The following is a 22,339-nucleotide window of genomic DNA, read 5'->3' as shown; positions in this document are numbered from 1 at the left end:
GTTAAGTTGAATCCATGCTGACTCTCAAATCTTTCTCTTTAGTATCCTATTTTAAAATGCTCTTCCAATTAATCCTACATATTCATGGGGATAATCCCAAGAGCAGGGTAATCTTTACTTGTTCCCCATATTAGTCTGACAACTCATTCAGTCACCATTGCCAAAGCCTAAAATCGCCCACAAGAAGCCAAACTGCCTGTCATCATTTTTATCCAGGCTGGGATTTCCCTCCATGTTTGAAATACCAGCTTGTCTGTTTTGCATCCACTTTAGAATTAAAATAAGGAAAATGTTATGAATCTTTTCCCAAAATCTCTCCCATATTAAAATTTACATTCTTGCAGAAGTGCAGACTCAGTCCTGCATTTATTACTTTCCTAAGAATCTTTGTTTTCTTCGGATTTTACAGTACCTTCAGACATTCAATCTGTGGGGAAAAGAAAATCGTATTTTCTGTTACCAGAATGTATTCATTCTTCCCTTATGAAAATGACTGCATGTGTGCCCTTCTCTCTCTACTAAACCATTCATACAAAAGACTGAAGTTAAATCCTGCTCATTCACCACTGAGGCTGTTATTTGCTATCATTTTCTCAGTTATGCACAATCTAACTTCACTCTCTTACTACAACTTATTCTTAGTTCTTTCATCCTCTCTTTCCCTGCTTATACAGAATGCAGCCAAGCTCAAATGTTAAGCTTTTCCTCATTTTTGTCTACATTGTCCTGTGATTCTTAGAGCAACCTCCTCACTTTCATCTTGCAATTTCAATTTTTCTTAATCAAAAACTTGACTACTTAAATATTAGCCCGCCTAAGTGAAAAACATCTTTCACCTTCATTAGCTATTCATATTCATTCATCTGTAAGAAAAATACTTTTAAAACTCTGCATTACACAAAGAGATAACAATAAACATCCAAGTATTTACATATGTGATCTGTTCTGTAGAATCTCACAATAAAAATAACTTCATATATACATATGATTCACCCTTCACAATATTTATTTTTGAGGATAAAAGAAAATAATGTTAGTCTTACATGTTAATCATAAAAAATACATGTTTAATGACAGGAAAACAGCAAGTCATTTTTTCTAGTTCTTTAAAAATATTTTAATCGTGCAAAATCACCATAATGTACTCTAGCACAATGCTAAAATGTTACCTAAGATGAAGTGGCTTTTATTAGTTTTACAGGATGTATATTTGGCAATAGTTATTAAAAATAATTACTCAAAAGGAACTCTAACTCTATTATTTTAGAAACAATATTTTAAAATACAGCAGTAAGCAACAGAAACTATTGCTCTTTATACATTTTTGGCATAACACTGCCATACAGTTACAGAATTATAAAATAAGTATTTTATAGTACCATACAGATCCAGAAACTGGTTACAACTTCTACCACATACACATGGTATTGGTACTAACGAACATGCACAGCATTCTGTAATTCGTACTGCAGTTGAATACAGAGCACAGAGAAGGCCCGGTGGCCACTGGAGAATCAGAGCTTATGTTATAAGTAAAACACACATCTTTGTAACAATCGTAGGCATTTTCCTGAAATATTTAAAATACAAGGGACACAATAGTTTCCAAAATGGCATAATCTGCCGTCCTTCTTCTTAGATAATACTAAAAAAGAAAGATCACCTTACATAGGAAACAACTTAAAGCCCTTTTTAAAAACAGGAGGAAAATGCTTGTCAAAGGACCTAACATTTTGCTCTCATTTGTTTCTCACAATTATAATGCCACACAATTAATACGCTGTCAACTCTTGACAGTGTGGAAGTTACTTCACTCACAAACCACCTATCACTGAGTCTTTCTCTTATCTGCAGCCAGACCATCAATTTAACTTGTAAAACTACCAACTGTTGCTACACACAGGCAAAGGAATTAAACTTGGTAGCTGATCATTTGATTACATCTATCAGTCTACTGGAGGGCTTCAACGCAGAGTAGGTGGAATTCATGGTTCAAATCAGAGTATTAATGGGATCTGTTTGCACACCAATACCTGATCTCCTTGGCACAAATACAGAGCTGATTCTTAAAGCATGTCCCCACAATAAAGCTTTTCTTAATCATTCGTCACCTGCTTCCAATAATTCTGGCACTTACACAAACTTATCAAGGGTTATATGTCTTTATTTCTGTGGTGAGTTTCCTGTTGCTGTTTCTAGACTTTTATTTCATTTGTATTTTATTTTTCTTCACATGAAACAAAATCTGTTAGCACTGGGGAAAAAAAGTTCATTTGACTAATGAGTGCAGAACGTAAATGTTTCTTAGTACCAAAACTTAGTACCAAAATATATCTAATTTTTCTAGTTAATGTAAATTGTTACACAAACTATAATTTAAAAAGTAAAACTATGACAAACCCTAAAGCTTAAATATTTTTAGAAAAAAAGGTATTTTAGCACAGTAAGTGACCATTACTGCCTTTTCTCTGAATCATTTTAGAAAGAGATTTTATATTAATATACAGCTATGAATGAACAACTTCCCTAATTTTTTTAATTAAATAAATAGGGGCGAGGGAAAAAACTCATATTTCAATGTTTCCCAAGATCGTTAAGATATAACTACAATTTACTAATGCCCAACTGCTCACAGTTTTCTAAATAACTACAACATAAATAAATTATAGCAGGTATTTTATGAGAACTGATACCCATCAAAATTGTGTATGGAGTCCATGATGGCCCATCCTCCCCAGAAGTCAGAGCTCACAGTGCCAAACACCCTCAATATCCAGAGGAGAATCTGAGGACCCATCATGCCAGTGGAGAAGGGTGGAGCCCAGCACTGGCGCCACTTTCCTGAGATGCCCACACTGATTCTTGTCCCTTCTCCCTCTCTGAACTCTACTTCCAGCCAGTTTGGGCCATAACACAAAACATTTAATTGTATTCTCTACATGAAAACTTTAATTCAGGAAAATAAACATATTAAGAGGTTATTTCCTTCAAATAACTGAAACAATAAACTTTACAACAGAATAGGAAAAAAAATGACAAAGAACACTCTCTGTAATCTAGGAAAAATGCAAGAACAATGCTTTTAAAATGATTCTAATGAGACTACAGCATAAAAGTTTTTCAAATTAGTTTCAGATTTCTCCAACTGCCTACTGGAATTAAACTTTTAATAATTTCTCTAATACAATTCTATTTCTGCATCCGCCTACATCTAAGAAGAAGCAAAACATAAATATTATTTGTAGTAACTAAGGAATGTTTAAAATGAAAATTATAGTATGTAGCTAAACTACAAAAAGCATAAATAAATATAACAGTATAGTTAGTCTTTCTTATTACTCTAAACACTTTTTGTCAAATGTAACACATTGTTGAATATCATGGTGAGTACACTTCTTGATAAACTGATGCTATTATCCCAAACAGCAGCTTCTCCAAAATGAAAAAACACCAACTAAATTTCATTACAAGAACTGATATTCATGGTTTAGAAGTTCCCAATGATGAGATTTTATAATGGAGTAAAAATGTAAACTTCTGAATGAAAACCATTTACATTTGTTAAGGCACATCTGGATACCTCCAGACATTCATATTTATAGCTATATTATTATTCATTTCAATAATAAGGGATTTCTAAAAACACATTCTGTCCCTGAACACAATCTGCTGGGTGTGTTGGATAACTAGAATGCAGAAGGAGCAGGGTAGTACTCACTGTCACCCTGGAGATTAGCCACACAAATATGTTCCTGAAATAAACAGTACAAAACTCAAAAAGAGGCCAGCAAATGTACACTCCTAATTTTCTAGATCCTACATTGACCCAGGCCATTTTTCTCTACAACTTCACCTACACTTAATGATTCTAGTGTGTCTAAATACAGCCTACCTTATACTCAACGCATATACCCCAAATGAGAGAGGGGAATTTCCTAAGTGGAAAACAAAATAGAAATCTTCAAAAACATTCCTACAACAGAGGATCACCACTCACCCCAAACAGACATTAAAGACCTGTAGATGTAGTTACAATCAAGCAAGATCAAGAATATCCTTTGTATCTTAGATTAGAAAACAAAGCTTTAGAAGAGCCTCAATTATAGCTTAAAAAATGCTTTATTACTCAGTATGGATGAATACTCAACCATAACTCTATTATGAACTTGAAAATTTAATATTAAAACAATTAACCAAATATTCTCCCCCCATTTGTTAAACCAATTTTTGACCACTCAATGTTGAGGTTCATTTACTACTCTGATTTTTCAAAGACTAACTCAGATATAATACTGTACTGTTTTTCCTTTCCACCACATCATACTTTCACTCAGATTAAAGTATAAAACTAGAAGCAGGGTAGGTAATTTTATATGACAAAATATGGAACAATGACTATAACAGGCATTATGGCATTTTCATATGTTTATATTTTTAATACTTAGCAAAAAAATACTTAGAACTTCTCTAGTAACTCCTGAGTTGTAGATTTTATTTTCTCATTGAAGCTGGAAAAAAGTAGTCCCAAAACCTAAATTCAAAATAAAACTATACAACATAATTTTTGAGTTGACAACTAGACTTGATTTAGAGAAAGTAAACATATTTTCACCTCTATCATTATTCTTTTGAATTTCTTATGAGATCGAGAATGAAAATGTGTAATGGTATAATATTCTTCATGTTATAAACTCTACTGTACAGAAATATAACTATATGTCACTTTACAGTATTTCAAAATAGTTTCACATAATCTCCTTTGATATATGAAAGCACAAAATATTAGAAATGTTCTAGACTAATCAAGCGATATAACATCTATCTGCCATGAAATGCAAGTTAATATTTTATCAATAGCCAATATTTAGTATCCTTGCACTCCACAGTACAACAATAAAGATTATACCTTTGTAAAGATTCAGTAATATTTTTAGCTATTTGGTCATGCTTCACTGCATTTTTTGTAACAGCTTCTCAATGAATTTCTGCAAGCATAACGTAGTTTTTAAAAATACAAAACATAGGAGTCAAACCCAGAGCACTGTTTCATATATAAGACACACATAAATAGATATCTATAGATCTTATTTAAAAAACTAATATACAAAGCATTAATAAAAAAAATTTCTAGACACTCAATGTTTATCTCCAAAAGGAATGATATCCTTTTACTTGTTCTCCACTGAATGATTATCTAAGTTATTTAGAGACTAATTGTAAGAAACATACTATTATATGTGAATATGCGTTTAAAAACACCATAGTGGGAAAAGACCATTATTTAAGATGGATGCCAGGAAGTTTTCCCCTTGAGACTAAATATTCTCAAATCTAATCAAAATCTCTAAGTAGGAAGAATATTCTAAAAGTTAAATTGCTAAATGAAATGTTTTTACTCATAAGGGCTCTAATATACTACAATTTCTAAGTAATTCAAATTACATTCATTGATTTTAGTATCTGGTAACTTTATTAATATCATAATATCTGGTCACAATCTTTTACTATTATGCATTTAGAAAGTTGTCTGAATGCTTTATCATGTATACAAAATTGGTAAGTTATTTTGAATTAAATTATTTGTGTTTCTACAATTCAGCCTAATTTGACAATCGCTTCTCATCCTCTAAACCCTGTAGAACTATTTACTGAGCTCTATGGAGACATAGCTACAAGCACCACATAAGAGTGTCCATGTTTTTCTTGCGTGTAAAACAGAAATTGAAATGCAAAAGCAGATTGCCAAATCCTAATACTCACTCACAGAACACTAGGAAAGCAAAAACTGGCATATTATGGGCACTAAAAATGAGAAAGTGTTCCATACTATACTTATTGGAACACAATGTACAACAAAAGTGCTACTGAGATTAATATAAAAAATTAGAGTTAAGCAACTGGCATGTTTCATGTAAACTTCAAAGCAGTAAAATCATATTTCTAGAGGCATACTATAAGTGTGATTATTTTCAAGAAATCCACTGCAGAAAATGTGGATCAATAGAGGCAACAGAAGATCACATGTGATATGAAGTAGGACATATTACAAATTCCCTAGGCGATTAAAATGAATAGAACTTTTCTTAAAAGCGTAACAAAAAAGTTAATTCCTTTCTAAATGAAATAAAGTAGAAATGTTTCATCTATTCATTGCTTTAACTATATTTGCATGTATGCTTTGAAGTTCTTATCACAGTGTTTTTTGATTTGTAATAATTAGTAATAATATAGAAACAAAATTAATTGTTCTTAACCAGCGCTATGTAACATATTAAGTGCTTACTAGAGTTGCATATATGGACTTTTAAATTTGTTCTCAATTTTGAAGTTTGATAACTTAGAGATGCACAAAACTATACTTTTTAAAAAACACATTTGGACTAAGCAACATTACTAATTTCATAATCCATAGAACACTGACATATTCACGGTTTAAGGGACTACTGTCTTGTTCACAATGCAAGAGGCATGCCTTTTAAAAAGGAATTTCTTATTTTTTAATTCTTCCATCATTTGCATTCAGAATCAACCATCAAATTTATATGGAACAGCCATGGAGAGCAAAGTTCTTGTCTTAAACTTTTCAATCAAATTTGTTTTTAAGCACTTAATTCTGAAAACAGTTATTAATTTAAACAAAGCAAAATCTTGAAGTCATACAATTAGAAGTCCCACTCTGTTCCATGTAGATTTCAATATAGATCATCCTAATGTGTACAGTGGTCCCTTGATATCTGTAGGGGGTTGGTTCCAGGACCCTCTGCAGTTACCAAAATCTAGGAATGCTCGAGTCCCTTATGTAAAATACTTTAAATCATCTCTAAATTACTTACAATACCTAATACATACAATATAAATGCTATGTCAATAGTTGTTATACTGTATTGTTTAGGGAATAATGACAAATAAAAGGACTGCACATATTTAGTAGAGATGTAACCATCCATTTTTTCCAAAAAATATTTTCAATCTGCGGTTGGTTGAATCCACAGATGCTGGACCCCTGAATATGGAGGGCCAACTACACTAGAAACACACATGCTAGCTGGGAAAGATGATGGCTTAAGGGTAAGCATGGAAAGAGGCAAGGAGGTGAGGACAGCAGGATTGATAGATAAGCTGGGGAGGTCAGAGCTCCACAAGGACATCCATTTCACTTATCAGAATCTAAAAATAAACACGTTGAGGTACTAGAATCAAAGAATCCAAATTAGTTTCTGAACACATTTGAAAAGATCAAACTCTTACAGTTAAAAAAAAAAATTAATCAGCCAGGCATGGTGGCTCATGCCTATAATCCCAGCACTTTGGGAGGCCGAGGCAGGCGGATCATGAGGTCAGGAGTTCGAGACCAGCCTGACCAACATGGTGAAACCCTATCTCTACTAAAAATACAAAAATTAGCCGGGCATGGTGGCACGCGCCTGTAATCCCAGCTACTCAGGAGGCTGAAGCAGGAGAATCGTTTGAGCCTGGGAGGCAGAGGTTGCAGTGAGCCGAGATCATGCCACTGTACTCCAGCCTGGGCAACAGAGCGAGACTCCGTCTCAAAAAATAATAATAAAATAAAATAAAGTAAAATAAATCCATAAATCAGGTAAAGGTGTAGCAATCCAAGGAAATTATCCTCTTGATTTCCTTCATGTAGACTATAATGTCTCAAAAGAATGTATTTTGTATACCAAATACTACATGGTAATTTCTAGATACTCTGAAAATATTCTCAAAGTAATTATTATACACAAAATTTGAAAATTCACATCCTAAAAGCATTACAGAATACATTCATTTATTGGGTCTCATCTTAAATCTCCTTATTAGATATTCAATTCATTGTCATCCAAAATAAAAAAACAAACAACAGAATGCTCATGACAGAAATCACAAACAGATGGCTAAAATTTGAAATTGACCTCGTCTCTGTTCTTTAGGATAAATGATACAGTAGTTTTTTCCTCTCTAACCTAAACTGGCTTATGAGTTTTCTGATAATTCACTGTACTAGTACAACATCATGGCAATTTGTATTTCCAGGATTTTCACTGTCTTGATTATGATTTCCACCTTCTTCATTATTCTCAGGAGATACACTCTCCTTTTTTTCTGTGGGAGTAGTAACTGTTTTCTCAGGTTGAGAATTCACGTTCTCAGCATTACTGTCCTTCTCTGTATTTCTTGGCTTGGCAGCTTCATTGCTGGGCTCTGGGCTGGGCCTGTCTGTCTCTTCCACAGGCTCTTTTGGTGCCACTTTTTTTTCTTCAGCTGTTTTGCTATTTAAATGAACAGCTGAGGAGGAATTTTTGGAGTCCTTGGCTTTTTTGTGCATAGAAGTTTGACTGTTATGACTGGAGGCGAGAGGGGAAGACATTTTCTGGGCTTTGCTTCCCTCCGACTGTTCTTTTAGAGGCGGTCCCCAGATAAAGTTCTCTGAAGGCGTGTAGTGTTTCTGGGCGAACCGCAGGAGCTTTCTCCTTTCTCTTCTGTCTCTAATTGTATAAACAAAATACTCTAGAGCACTCTGCTTAATATTGGGAATAGTATTCTCCACAAGAGCTTCATGAAGAATAAATTTTACAAGAGGAGATTTAAAACTTTCATATCCAAGCTCACCAAGGCTTTTAAGAATACGAGTGATTCTTAAATAGTTGTGCTGGGACCTGGAAGAGAGGATTGAATAAAATGAGTGGGGGAAATCAGGTGTAGGAAGGCAGGAGAATGAAAACTATTGGGAAAATATTTTTTATGGAAATGTAAGCCATGGAAATATGTCGTGTGATGACTTTTTAATGCCATATTTGATACCATTAAGAATAAACCAGAGGGTATTAAATCCTTAGGCCACAATGTAATGTCAATCTATGTGAAAGTCAAATGTATAAAATAAACTTCCCTTGTCTGTTGAGTTCTTCATATTAGAAAAATATTTAGGTTTAAATTTATTACCACTGTTAAATTGTTGTTTATTACTGAAAATACACTGAAGATGAATGATCTAACAGAGCATTTATTTGCACCAACATCAATGTACTGTACTCATCACAGGTAACCATTGCTAAACATAAACACATTAGCTAACAGCTGACTGCAATTTATAGTGCCAGCTGATCAGCAAAATCCACCACATAAGCCAACTCATAAGGATGGCGGCAAAAACTACTCTACTTTGCTAAAACAGTTCTGACAAAGGATACAAAACTGACTTCTTTAGCAGAGCATAGTTTAACAGTCAATAGCATGGGCTTTGGAGTCAGACCTGAGTTCACACCCTGGCTCTGTAACTTAGCAGCTAAGTGAAACTATGTTTCTCTGTGTCTCAATATCCTCATCTGTAAAATGGGGAAAAGTGCCCACAACTTACTGGACTGTTGTAAGAATCAAATGAGATGATACACATGCTGGGTATATAGAACTCAATAAGTACTAGATACTGTTTAAAACTATTAGTATTATCATTTAAAGATATGAGATTAGGGACCACCATATTTGTACCTAACCCAACTTAACCTAATTTTCTTCAATCTCTGGTCATTCTCTCCTCCTCTTTCCCTATCTGATAATTTTAAATCTTATTTCTAATGGCCTTGATTCCAAGGGTACATTTTCCCCCAGATTAAATGAACATCTTTCCTCTCTATCACAAAACTGATGCCATTACTGGATGAATGTTTTCCAAATCTATTTTGTCACAATTCATAATGTGACTCCCCAAACTCACTCAGCTCAATCTTTGCTTTATTACACATGCCTGGTCAAATTCTAAAAGAATCATCAGCCACATGTATTAATCATAGGTGTTGTCGACAGCCCAGGTACTTATTTACCCAATATTGCCACATAACCATAACCATCACTTATTTCTAACTTCCTAAAGCCTGTTTTATATCTCAGACACGGAACTTTCTGCAAACATTATATATATATACCTGTCCTAGCTTCCAAAAATGCTTAAAGATTTTACTTTGAAATAATTAGCAAATTACTTGGGAAGCAGGGAGAAAGATGTTGATGAATTAAGGGATGGCAGGGTATGGTTCCATGGTCTTATGTTTCAATGAGAAAGTTTCTTTGGACAAAACAAAAACCTTAATGATTCAGACTAACCAAACACTGGAAAAGCTAAGCCCAACAGTTCATCATCTTCATCTTTCTGGATGTTTACTAAAAAATTATTGTCTTAACATTCAACTCTGAAGCCCAGAGGGTAAAATGCAGCACAGGTGTCTCAGTTTTATACATCTGTATTTTTAAATAGGAAGTAACACTCTTTTTTTTTTTTTAATTATACTTTAAGTTTTAGGGTACATGTGCACAATGTGCAGGTTAGTTACATATGTATACATGTGCCATGCTGGTGTGCTGCACCCATTAACTCGCCATTTAGCATTAGGTATATCTCCTAATGCTATCCCTCCCCCCTCCCCCAACCCCACAACAGTCCCCAGAGTGTGATGTTCCCCTTCCTGTGTCCATGTGTTCTCATTGTTCAATTCCCACCTATGAGTGAGAACATGCGGTGTTTGGTTTTTCTTCCTTGCGATAGTTTACTGCGAATAATGATTTCCAATTTCATCCATGTCCCTACAAAGGACATGAACTCATCATTTCTTATGGCTGCATAGTATTCCGTGGTGTATATGTGCCACATTTTCTTAATCCAGTCTATCATTGTTGGACATTTGGGTTGGTTCCAAGTCTTTGCTATTGTGAATAGTGCCTCAATAAACATACGTGTGCATGTGTCTTTATAGCAGCATGATTTATAGTCCTTTGGGTATATACCCAGTAATGGGATGGCTGGGTCAAATGGTATTTCTAGTTCTAGATCCCTGAGGAATCGCCACACTGACTTCCACAGTGGTTGAACTAGTTTACAGTCCCACCAACAGTGTAAAAGTGTTCAATAGGAAGTAACACTCTTGAGACAATACAAATTTGGGTACAGTTAAGACAATGTGTCACTAACAGCAGGAGCAACTTAGTTGTTACATTCCTACGGAGTTTGCATACTCTAAATACTTAGTGACAAAACCCTTGGGCAATTCTGCTCCATATGTCTGTGAGAAAAAGATGTATAAAAAGGTGGAAGAATTCTTTTTTAAAAAAAGAGGAGCTCTATGACTAAACAAAATTTACTATATTTGCAACCAGCTCAATTTTATATAGCCAATCTTAGATGAATGCTGAAGTTAAAATTTCTGTACACATTTACTATATCTATATATTCTCCAATTAAAAATACTTACACAACAGTATAAAAGGAAAAAAACTTGGGTTAAAAAATGATGATGAGGATCCTAGAACAAAACCACAAAATAAAGCAATTGGGTGTTTCAGTATGATTTGTAATAAATGTCATAGTGAAAGACTAAATGGTATAGAATAGAGTGGCTAAAATCCTTATAGTGTATAAACCATCTTAGGGTTACACCATAGGCAAAAGAAAGAAGCTGAGGTTCCAGACAGAGGTTAAGGGTAGCAAATAGTGTTGAAATTGCAGGAAGTCTAGGTAGGTAAAGAGAGAAGACATACAAGGTGAGAACCAGGAAACAAAAAATAAAAGTTAAAAGGCACCCCAGAGTCTAAATATGGCTCAGTAATCCAAGTTGATTAAAAACAAAATTGAAAACACCTCTTAGTGGTTGGTCCATATATTTGTACTCTCATGTCTGAAAATATTTTGCCTCTTTTAGTCAAGGTCACTTGTTCACTCAATGTTATTTTATTTTACTTTGATTCAATATTTTTCCTCTGCTTAGCTACTATAAATACATTGAGTTCCCTGCCTACTCTAAACTACTCAAGATGCTATATATATTAAAATACAAATAAGTTATGACATTTAAGAATAAGTCAGAAAAGGACCCAATTGAAGAAGAAAATAGAATAGACGTTTTCATAGAATCCTCTATCATTTGTTCAAATCTAGTCAGTAAAGATTTTTTGCAACTAAACTAGAGAAGAAACAGCATGTTTTCTGGCAGATTCTAAGGCAGTTAATTCACAGCTGGAAAAGCTCTATGCTGACAATAGGTGGCAGAAAGGAAGGATGGGGCAGAGGAGTGAGAAGTGACTTAGTTCAGGCTCCCTTCCCCTGCCTCAACCCTGGAAATCGTTTAATTAAAGCCTTAAAAAGAGACTCTGTTTCCACCTATAAATCAGAGGATATGATAACAAAACTCCAAGGAGGATTTAAGCTGAAGACCATATTTTGTTCATCATTTATTCATTCAATAAAAATTTACTAAGCAAGATTGCTATTCCAACCAAAAATAACAAGTTTGAGGTATCTAAAATGATAGTCGTTAAGTACATGAAAGATGAGGTACTATCAAATCCTTTCAAAAGATTTACTGTTACTTTTGCTGTCTTTCCTGTCAATAGGCTGCTTGCATGTAGCTCTTTCACAGTGTAATATAAGTGTTTAGAAACTCTGTCCAGAGCTAGCTACCTGTATTGCTTAGGTAGAGGTATATATACCTATGCTTTAAGTGCCCTATATAAGTCAAATTTAACTTGAGTTATGAGTTAATGGGTCTTCTAGTCAGGAATATAAAGCTTTATGCCCATATCTTTAGTGTTTTAGTACAAACTACCATTTTAATATCATTGATTATAAGTAATAAAGTAAAAAGAAGGCTTAACATTAATATTTATACCCATCTGAATTGAACAATGAGAACACATGGACACAGGAAGGGGAACATCACACACCGGGGCCTGTTGTGGGGTGGGGGGAGGGGGGAGGGATAGCATTAGGGGATATACCTAATGCTAAATGACGAGTTAATGGGTGCAGCACACCAACATGGCACATGTATACATATGTAACAAACCTGCACGTTGTGCACATGTACCCTAAAACTTAAAGTATAATAATAATAAAATTTTAAAAATATATTTATACCCATCTTACCAAAGCAAGGTGAAAGTTCTATAAAAACACACAAAAAAATAGTTAACTGATGCACAAAATGTAGACTGCTGTGGCCAAAGGAAAATTGCTTAGGTTAGTTTTAATTTTTTTGCTCTTAGTACTTGCTCAATTTAGCTAATTATAATACGCTTAAAAGTACTTTAAAGCTGGTGGCTGTATAGGCCAGCATTCATAAATAATTCAACTATGATTAGTTTAAATGTAACTATAATTAGTTAAAATTTAACTATAATTTAAAAGAAAATAGACAGTGAATACGAAGAAAATATCAAGAAAAATAAACTTTGGTTATGAGTATTACAAAAGTTATACACATCCAACCAAATGAATACAGCAAAACAATTCCAAATAAACTATGTTAAAATGTTCTTCATAAGTTTTGGGACTTATTACCCAAAAATGAGTTTTTGTTTTTTACCTTAATAGTGGAGACAAGTGTAATTTTCTCTCTCTTTTAGTAAAAAGTATGGGCCCATCTCATTCTTATAAAATGATTTTTATACATCATAGGCTTAATTCATGAATTTAATCTTAAGAAGGCATCATGCTTAGAAACAGATTGTGCCCCAAGAAGTTTACAGCCTACAAGAAGGAATACACAGAATTGTACACAAGCAATAACAATAAACTCAAAGAAATGTGGCATAAGGAAGAGGGAGAGAGGCAACATTTGGCTGTGGACAATAGGAAGGTTTCAGGGAGAAACAGGTCTGAAGCTGAATAGCTGTGTTTCTACCTAGAATTTTGTTCCTTTTTGTTGTTGTTTTGCTTTGTTTTAGAATGTGGTACAGGAATGTAATGCATTTCAGACTAGCTTTTTAATCCAAATTCCTGGGCCCATCTCATCTGCTAGTTGTTCCTGCGTTTCACAGAGAACTCTGACCAAGGGAAAATAACTGTGCTGGCCCCTGATTTATCACAGGGGCTTTACTTACTCATTCAGGTGCTGAAATCTTTCCTGCCAGTTAACAGCCCGAGCAACATTTCCAGTTTTATCAGTCAGTTTTATTCCAAAAAATTCTAGCATCATTTTATAAGCCAGGAGGAATCTTCTAATTGCTTCTTTTGTTTTTTTGAATTCCTAATATAAAAAATGAAAAAAGTCAGCTGAAATGATTCAGTAGCTACAAGGACAGTGAAATAGCAATATTATTTGGCCACCCTGTATAAAATGAAATGAGCTTGTATTACCTCAATTTCATATGTAGTTAGTTCTTTAGCATAGAAGTTCAAGCCTTGTTCTCTCAGGGGGAAAAGCCTATTTATTTAAAAAAATAAAATTTTTCTATTAACGTTGTCTGGAAAACATACATGATTAAATAGGACATGGTTCAAGATAGATAATATGTAACTGACCATTGAATGTAAGTGTGGTTGTGCTCCAGTTTTTCATAATCTCCTTTCCATTTACTTAGAACTTCTTCAATGTAAACACCTAAATAGTAAATATTTAAAAATGAACCAGACATTTCAAACATTGTGAAGGCATTTTAAGATTCTAATCACTTGAGTTTTATACGAAAACTCGTTTAAATTTAATAATAGCACACAAGAATAATGCTTTTAAAAAGATGAATGCCCTATGCCCATATATTCGGTTATGTGATAAATCTAATTAAAAAAAATTAATAGCACCTCAAATTGCAGAAGGCTTTGTTGGGCAATGTACTCTAAAGCAGAGCTTGGCAAACTGTGGCCTGCCAGCTGTTTTTTAAATAAAGTTTTATTGGAATATAGCCATGCACATTCATTTATGTACTGTCTATGGCAGTTTTTGTACTACAGTAGCAGAGCTGTGTAGTTGCAATACAGACCCACTGTCCCCCAAAGCCTAAAATATTTACTATTTGCCCCTGTACAGAAAAAGTTTGCCAATCCCACTCCTAGGAGTTATATAGTTCTTTAAATGCTAGATTGGATCAAAATAAAATGCATCCTAGGGAAAAAGAAAGAAAGGGGAGTAGAAATAGAAGAAAAGAAATGAGAAGGAGAAAACAAAGGAGCAGGAAAATGAGAAAAGAAAAATGTAGGAAAAAGTTGTAAGTGCTTACCACATGCTGTGCCCATATTACACAGAGTGCACATTATCCAGCTTAGTCGTCACAGAATGCTCCCAGTGTTATGATCCTCATTTTATCAATGAAGAAACTGGGAGATTTGTTCAAAGTTACACACTAGTAAAAAAGTAAATCTTGGAGTGCAACATAGGTCTTTCTAGTTCCAAGAAGTAAGCCCTTTTCACCCCCTCCACTTTTCCCCTACAAGAACTTACAAAAACAAAATCCTCCTGTTTCTAACTCTGTCAAGGTCCTTACAATTAACTAGTCATTTAGTCAATCTTGTAGAAAAAAAACATAGCAATATAACATTTCTCCGAACATAACTCATCTCATTCTTGTTTCCTCCAGAGATCACCAGTTTGTAGTAGAGGCCCACTCTAGGAAGGTTTGGTAGAAAGCTGTTTTGAATCATAATGTTGGCTTTATTGGCATGTTGAAACCATTTACCTCTGTAATTTTCCATTTGTTTTCCTTTCCAACTACCACTCCTCCTGCCTGATAAATAAATACCATTGCAAGATTATGCTTACTGGCAAGTAGTGTGTGTGTGCATGTGTGCGTGTGTGTGTATAATAGGGAGGAAAGTGAGTTGATATAATTTATATAATAAACTAGGATAAACATTTTATCTGACCTTAGCTAAAACTTCTGACCCCCACCAATAATATTTCAAAATAAACTTTGTAATAAAGATTACCAAAAATTCAATATATTGCTTGAAATTACTTTTTAAATTAATATTTACAAAATAAATTCCCTAGTAGAAAAAAGAGTTAAATACTATCATAGCTTTATGTTCAATATTTTTAATATGTGAAGGCATTCCTTTAGGAAAATTGTATGAAATTCAAATCAGACTCAAATTAACAATCTATCATTGCATTTCTTCAAAATATTTTTCTACCCCAAATCCTAACAAAATGAATAATTTAGCCAATATTTTTCCATTAGTAAATAAAGCAGCACATTTCTATCATTAGTAAATATAACTGTGCAATTTTATCCAAAGGTTTCACTCCACATCACAGCAGACTTTCGGGACACCAGAAAGTTAAAGACAAGTAGATCCGGCCATGTCAACAATGTTCTCAAATATTAACTCCCAACTGGTAGGTCTGTTGGTACACAGTACTGGGACTCCCTCCTCCCAAACTCCATCCAGGCTTTAGACCTCTTGCCTCGAGTTAGTTCACCAAAGAATGCAAGGTCCTGCCACTTGAAAGCCTTGCAGTCTATCTCCTTCATTCCGTGACTCACACTGCTGTGGAACTGGCTCAGTTTCCACTGAGAGCAAATAGCAGAAGCCAGGGCAGTCTGACCACCTCACACAGAAAAGGGATCTTGGGAGAGAAGCCAGCTTTGCTAGGGTGACCTGGATAAAATTAGGATGACCACCATGAACCACAGCATGATGCCTCAGTGAAATATGCAATGTTGTGGTCATATTACCATAGCAGCTGCATCTTCTCACTATGGGTTTGGAAAATATCCTAGGAGGGCAATTGCAGAGTTGGGAAGGAGACAAGTGTATTTGGCAGAGCTGGATGGAGATCTACTGTATCTGCAGTTCCCTTCCCAGAATATTGGAACTCCAAACAGGGATTGCTGTAGATTCGTGATACTGAATCTCAAAACTGACAGGAAAGATAATTCTAAATACAAACAGCACTTTTCAATTACATGCTAAATAGTTTTCAGCTATGGTACAATGGAAAGAACAGTGGACTCTAGAACCTGCAATCGAGTGACCTAAGCTTTAAGTCCTAGTGACCTAATCTTTGAGATGAGAAAGCTGAATTTGATCTTCTCTACTGTTCCTTAATAACCTAAAATTCTATGGTTCTATACATCTCCTCTCTCTTCCTGTCACAAAAATTGTCCCTACTATCTTTCAGATAATAACAATGTAAATAAGGAAGATACCATTAATCCATAGCTCTTCCTCCAGAATTTACCAAGGGGACACATTAGACTGCATAGTAAAGTAAATCCAATCAATGAAACAAACCACAAAATAAATAATAACCAAGTGTATGTGATTATTTAAAGTACAATTTATCAAGTAGTACATTACTCACCATCTGGCTTGAATGGAATTTTATTCTTATAAAAACGAAGATTGCTCAAGTCATTTTGATATCGGATATCTTTGAAGTTCTGCTAAAGGAAAAAATAAATCAATCTCAAGCACATAGAAATACAGTAAAGGTACAAGGACCCTTAATGCATGTTTTCTCAGTGGCACCATAAAAATTTAAAAACAGAAGGAAAATAGTTTACATTTTAAAACATAGCATTCTATACTCTTACTGGGTACTGGTGTCGGTACTTGTACAAATCCCTCGCAGCATAAAAACTTCTCTTTGGTTTGGCAGTTGCTTCAGTGGAATCACCACCCTGAAATAAAAGGTGAAACTCCGTTTACATGTTGATGCAAGATAATTTCACAAAGAAATTTTCAGAACAAACTTAAAATAAGGAAGATCCATAAAGAAAGCCTGAAAAATGTCAATCTGTCCAGATTAATGAAAATATTACAAATGTTCTTTTAATAACGCTTACTAGCAATATTTCTTAGCATCCTATTTTTCTTATTTGAACCAATAACATTTGTCCTAAGATATATTACTGAATAAAACACTTTATTATTAACCAAAAACCTAAGAGGCCAATATTATGGATCAATATCCATCAAAAATAGAACTCAAAAAGGAATTCAAGACATTTATTTACCAGACGATTATGCAAGTGATTCTATGATAAAACTTATTTTAGAATGTTTTACATAATACTAAGAATGTGTTAAGATACTAAATCAATTCTACAAAGAAAACTGTCATTAAATTTGCAACATTTAGTTGTACTTGGAAGTCAAGTAATATTTATGAAAAGAAAGGATTTTAAAACAAACTAGCTTTCTAAACTCCATCCTTTATAACACCATGACAAGTACACAAAGGTATGAATAATCATCTGTTCACTGAATGATAATACAATGTGATATAAACATTTAAAATATATACACACAAAGCAATAAAATGCTCTTAAATGGAATGATGTCCGATTGAAACAACTTATATGTGGTAGTTTACTCATACTATTCAAACTCTTAAGGAAAATTCCTATCACCATGAACTGATTTTTAAAGTATAAGATGTGGGTTAAAATAATTGATTTGCATTCCCTATATGTACTATTATAATGTATGAGAAAGTGCTGATGACAATCATGACAAAGAAGAACTTTAGACCTTTAAGAGTCATTAAAAGCTTTGCCCCAAATTCTTTTCTCCTCAACCCCTGTCCTCCATCTGTGTTGACAGATTGGCATCCTCTAAGTAATTTTCACACATTTTTGAAGTGGTGTGATTCTCACTATTACTACAAGTACCGAGTTACTTCAACATCAAATCTTCTGATGCTTAACATTAGTTACGCTGTCATGTTACATAAGCAAGGAAAAGCTTGAATTCTGGTCCTTGCCACACGTTTCAAAATAGCTCTGCCTAGCAAGTTTCTGAATCTATTTAGCCTGAGATACAACCATATGAATCATCATCCTACATTTGTATAGAAGGCACTCTCCATTTACAAAGCACTTACATATATAGTGAATAGACAACAAACAGGGTTGACAGTCAAAAGGCATTATTTCATTTGATTCTTAAAACACACCTGACTGACAGTTAATTAGTGTTTCCATCTTAGAAACAAGATATCAGGGGCTTAGAGAAGTTGCGCACCACCCAGAGTCCAGTTACTAACGTGCGAGAACAAGAATCCCAGGCTCTGGGTTCCAAGTCCAGGTCTGAATCAATCTCAGTCACACTAAAAAATGAAGGATATATGGAAACCTTGGTGTAGTATCAGTAGTCCAAGACTTGGAGTCAGAAGACTGGGAATCTTAACACTGCTTACTTGGTATTTGTGAGGCCTTAAGCAAATCATTTAGCTGAATCTCAGTTTTATCATCTCTGAAATAAAGATAATGACTCAAGCCCTACCTATTTCTCAGGATTATCATAAGAATGTCTGTGTCCTGCCAGCATCTGCTCCTGCTCTTCCAACCCCTATTCCCTTTGGAGTCTCTACCCAGACCCCTTTCACCTGCTCAGACAAGCATTCTGTTGTTCAATATTGTTCCTCTTTCCTGGATCATCAAAATTTCCCTCTCTTCTGGATCTCAAACAAACATGCTGTTGTATATTTAATCTTAAAATAAACATACAAAACATTCCTTGACCCAAGCCTATCATCAATTACAGATCCATATATCTACTCCTTTTTTATAGCAGATCACCACCAAAGAATTGCCCATACTTTGTCTCCTTCTCTTCTTTCCCCATTTTCCCCTGACCCACCTCAATCAGGCTTTTGTCCTCAGCACTCCAACAAAATAATTCTTGTGAACTTCACCAATAAATCTCCATCTTGCCAAACCATTTCTTAATGTTCACCTCAGATGACTTCCCAACAGAACTGGGCCAATTAAAGCATCCCTCCTTCCTGAAACACTGTCAGTATTTGGCTTACAGGATACTATAACTTTCTTAGTTTACTTTCTGTCTCATTGGGCCTCCCTTGTCAGCCTCCTTTTTTGGCTCCTCCTTCTCTTCACACCCTCTAAATGGAGGAGTGCCTAAGGTCCTCATTTGTCATCACTCCTTGATAACCCCTTATCTTCCCATGCCTTTAAATACCACTGATCTCAGATACTGAGGACTCTAGTCCTGGACTGTCTCCATTCATAGATGTAATTTAACTACCCAACAAATGATTAACTACCCAACAACTCTACTTGGATGTGTAACAGGATATCAAACTCAAGAGAATCTTTGATTTAACCTCCATAGCTGCATTCTCCCTAGACTTCCCTGTCTTGGTTAATGTCACCATCATTTGTTCAATATTCAGAGGGACTAGGATGATGCAATGGAAGTGGTGTGAAGGAGTCAGTCTGGGATACACTTTAAAAGTAGCTCCAGTATTACCTACAAGTGGATTGACTCTGAGGAATAGACAACAAACAGGGTTGACAGTCAAAAGGCAAAATTGAAAAGCAGATTTTTTGGGGAAGTCAGATGGTGATACTAACAAGAAAAATTAATCATTAAAAGGGAATAGGGAGGGCTGGTGTAGTCTACTAGTTACTGGGGTTGCAATTAACTGACTGAACATTATTAAAATGTTTTATATAGATGGACCTGGTTAGTTGGATTGAATCTTAGCTGGTGTTTTTTGATATTCCAAATTTCTGTAGGAGGTTACTTAATTGGGAGACAAACGGAAGGGAAAAACATGAGAATGCAGCATCTAATAATTTAATAAGATTGAATTAGCAATGCAAAACAACAGCGGCAAACCAGACACAGGGGCAGATGGAAATTCAGAATTCCACAGGTCCAAGGCGCGATATCAGTGATAGACAGACTTGGGTTTGCATCATCCTCTCCCTCAATGATCTTGGGCAAGTTTTCCTTTCTCTCCAAGCCTCAGTTTTCTCTAAAATGGAGACCACACAGCAAACACCCACCCCAAAATTGTAGTTCATTTAAATAACACGTTTAGCACAGAGCCTGCACTAAGACTTTATGATTTCCTCCTTACCTAAATAGAATTGATCATCAAGATGGCTGAGGCAGCGTTAGCTGTAATATTTAGGTTATGATTCCCCCAAAACCCTGTGGTCACATTGGACTTTGGGCTCCATTTTTCCAATCTCCATTGCCCCTAGCTCATAAAGAGAAGGGCCTAATGCGGAGGGGCTAACCTGAACCACCTCCAGGATGCACACTTCTTCAGGGGGTCGGCTACATATTTCCTCCTTTTTAAAGTTCCTGATTATTTTCAGTCCATCAGAGGTTAAGGGGCTTACTCATCTCTTGACTAACCTCTCCTCCAAGCTGTATTAGTCAAACGGTTCAAACACAGTTGGATCAACAAGTCTTCTGGTGAAATAAGATTCGTGAAGAATGCTCTGAATCCTAGGTTGAAAGGCCTGAGTTGGGCAGAACAGTGACGTATGAACTTCAGATGGGGGCCTACACTTCTGACGGCTTAGACCCCACTGTAGGGGAGAGCGCTGGCTGCCTGCACTTGTAGCCCCACCTTATTCTGAGTAATTTTTTTTTTTTTTTTTTAACCAATAACACACACTAGAGGGGTTGTCACAATCCTCTATTTTTAGACAGGTTCCTCCCACCACACCTTCGCAAAATCCAGCTGCGCTGCAGAGGCAAAGAAAACACCCATTCAAGTTAGGTTCTGCCTTGAGGGACTTCGCCGCCGTGCCCTCGGCCAGGCCCCAGGCCGGCAGTGGGAGGGTCCGGCGCTTTGGGCTCCTGCAGGCCCCCGGGCTCCACCGGGAGACAGGTCAGCCGCGGCGCGGAGGGGTCGGGTCGCAGTGGCGAGCAGCCACCTGGCGCCCCTGCCCTCCGAGCGCGAGGGCGGCTTGGCACTTGCCCCTCTGGGGTGCCGGGGCGCCCCAGCCCGACCCGAGGCCACCGCTGGGCCGCGTACCTGCTCGGCGCCCGCCGCCTCGGCGTCCTCGTCCGGCGCGGGGCTGGCGCGGGGCCGCCCGCCGGCTTGCTCCGGGGGCTGCGCGGGCTGCTCAGGCTCCTGCCCCGGGCCCTCGCTGCCGCTGCCCGGCCCTGGTTCTTCGGGCTCGGGCTCCGAGTCGGTCTGCCAGGTGGAGTCGCAGTCTTCCACGGTGGTGGGCTCGCGGAAGCTGACCCCGCCGAGCAGGTTGCCCATTGAAGAGGCGGCGGCGGGCGCGGGGCTGCGGGGCTGCGGGACGCGGGCTGCGGCAGGCGCTCTAGGGCCCGGGCATGGCCGCGGTGAGGGCGCTGGGCGGCAGCCTAGGCGCGCCCGCCCCGCACTGCCTCAGCGCGGCGAGCGGCGGACAGGCACCCTCGCGGGGAGGAGCCGGCGGCCCCGGGACCGCCGCCGCGCGCGCCTGAACCCGCCCATCCGGCTCCTTCTCCTCCCCACAGGCGGGAGCTGCCGTCGCCCAGAGTCCCCAGGGGAGCCAACTGCGGCCCCCAGCCGAGCGCTGCCGGGCCCAGGCCGCGCCTCCCTTCCACGTTTCTTCCCGGAACACCTGCCTTCACGGGGCCCCCGGCAGCCCCCGGAGTGGATCGGGGTCGGCTACTACCCTTGCCGCCCGGAGCCGGGGGACGCCCTCCCAGGGCATCTCCCAGCTGAGCGGGATGAGGGATCCCGCCTAGCTCTGGGAGTTGAGGACTGGCGTGGACGTGGTATGGAAGAGGTGTCACCGTCAGCAGGCAGGTCCTGTCCGCACCCCCTCCCCCTCTCCCTGGTCCAGGAGGAAGACACTTAAGCTGCAG

General features: G+C 37.0%; 1 protein-coding gene across 2 annotated transcripts; it reads right to left on the bottom strand.

Annotated features, from left to right (window-relative positions):
- Positions 1-1,092: 1,092 nt before the first annotated feature.
- OGFRL1 (opioid growth factor receptor like 1) lies at positions 1,093-21,946 on the bottom strand. Of its 2 annotated transcripts, none has more exons than XM_054491168.2 (7): positions 21,513-21,946; positions 17,305-17,391; positions 17,073-17,154; positions 14,291-14,369; positions 14,126-14,192; positions 13,870-14,015; positions 1,093-8,657 (listed from the first exon to the last, which is right to left on the bottom strand). In XM_054491168.2, the coding sequence occupies exons 1-7, from the start codon at positions 21,744-21,746 to the stop codon at positions 7,994-7,996; spliced, it is 1,359 nt and encodes a 452-aa protein (XP_054347143.2). In that variant the 5' UTR covers positions 21,747-21,946; the 3' UTR covers positions 1,093-7,993. The 2 variants fall into 2 exon arrangements, with proteins under 2 accessions (XP_054347143.2, XP_054347144.2); XM_054491169.2 differs by having other exon boundaries at positions 17,073-17,151; positions 21,513-21,945.
- Positions 21,947-22,339: the final 393 nt, after the last annotated feature.

Source organism: Pongo pygmaeus, chromosome 5 (genome assembly GCF_028885625.2).
Source record: "Pongo pygmaeus isolate AG05252 chromosome 5, NHGRI_mPonPyg2-v2.0_pri, whole genome shotgun sequence".
Lineage (NCBI taxonomy): Eukaryota > Metazoa > Chordata > Mammalia > Primates > Hominidae > Pongo > Pongo pygmaeus.
This window is presented reverse-complemented; position numbering and strand designations above follow the sequence as displayed.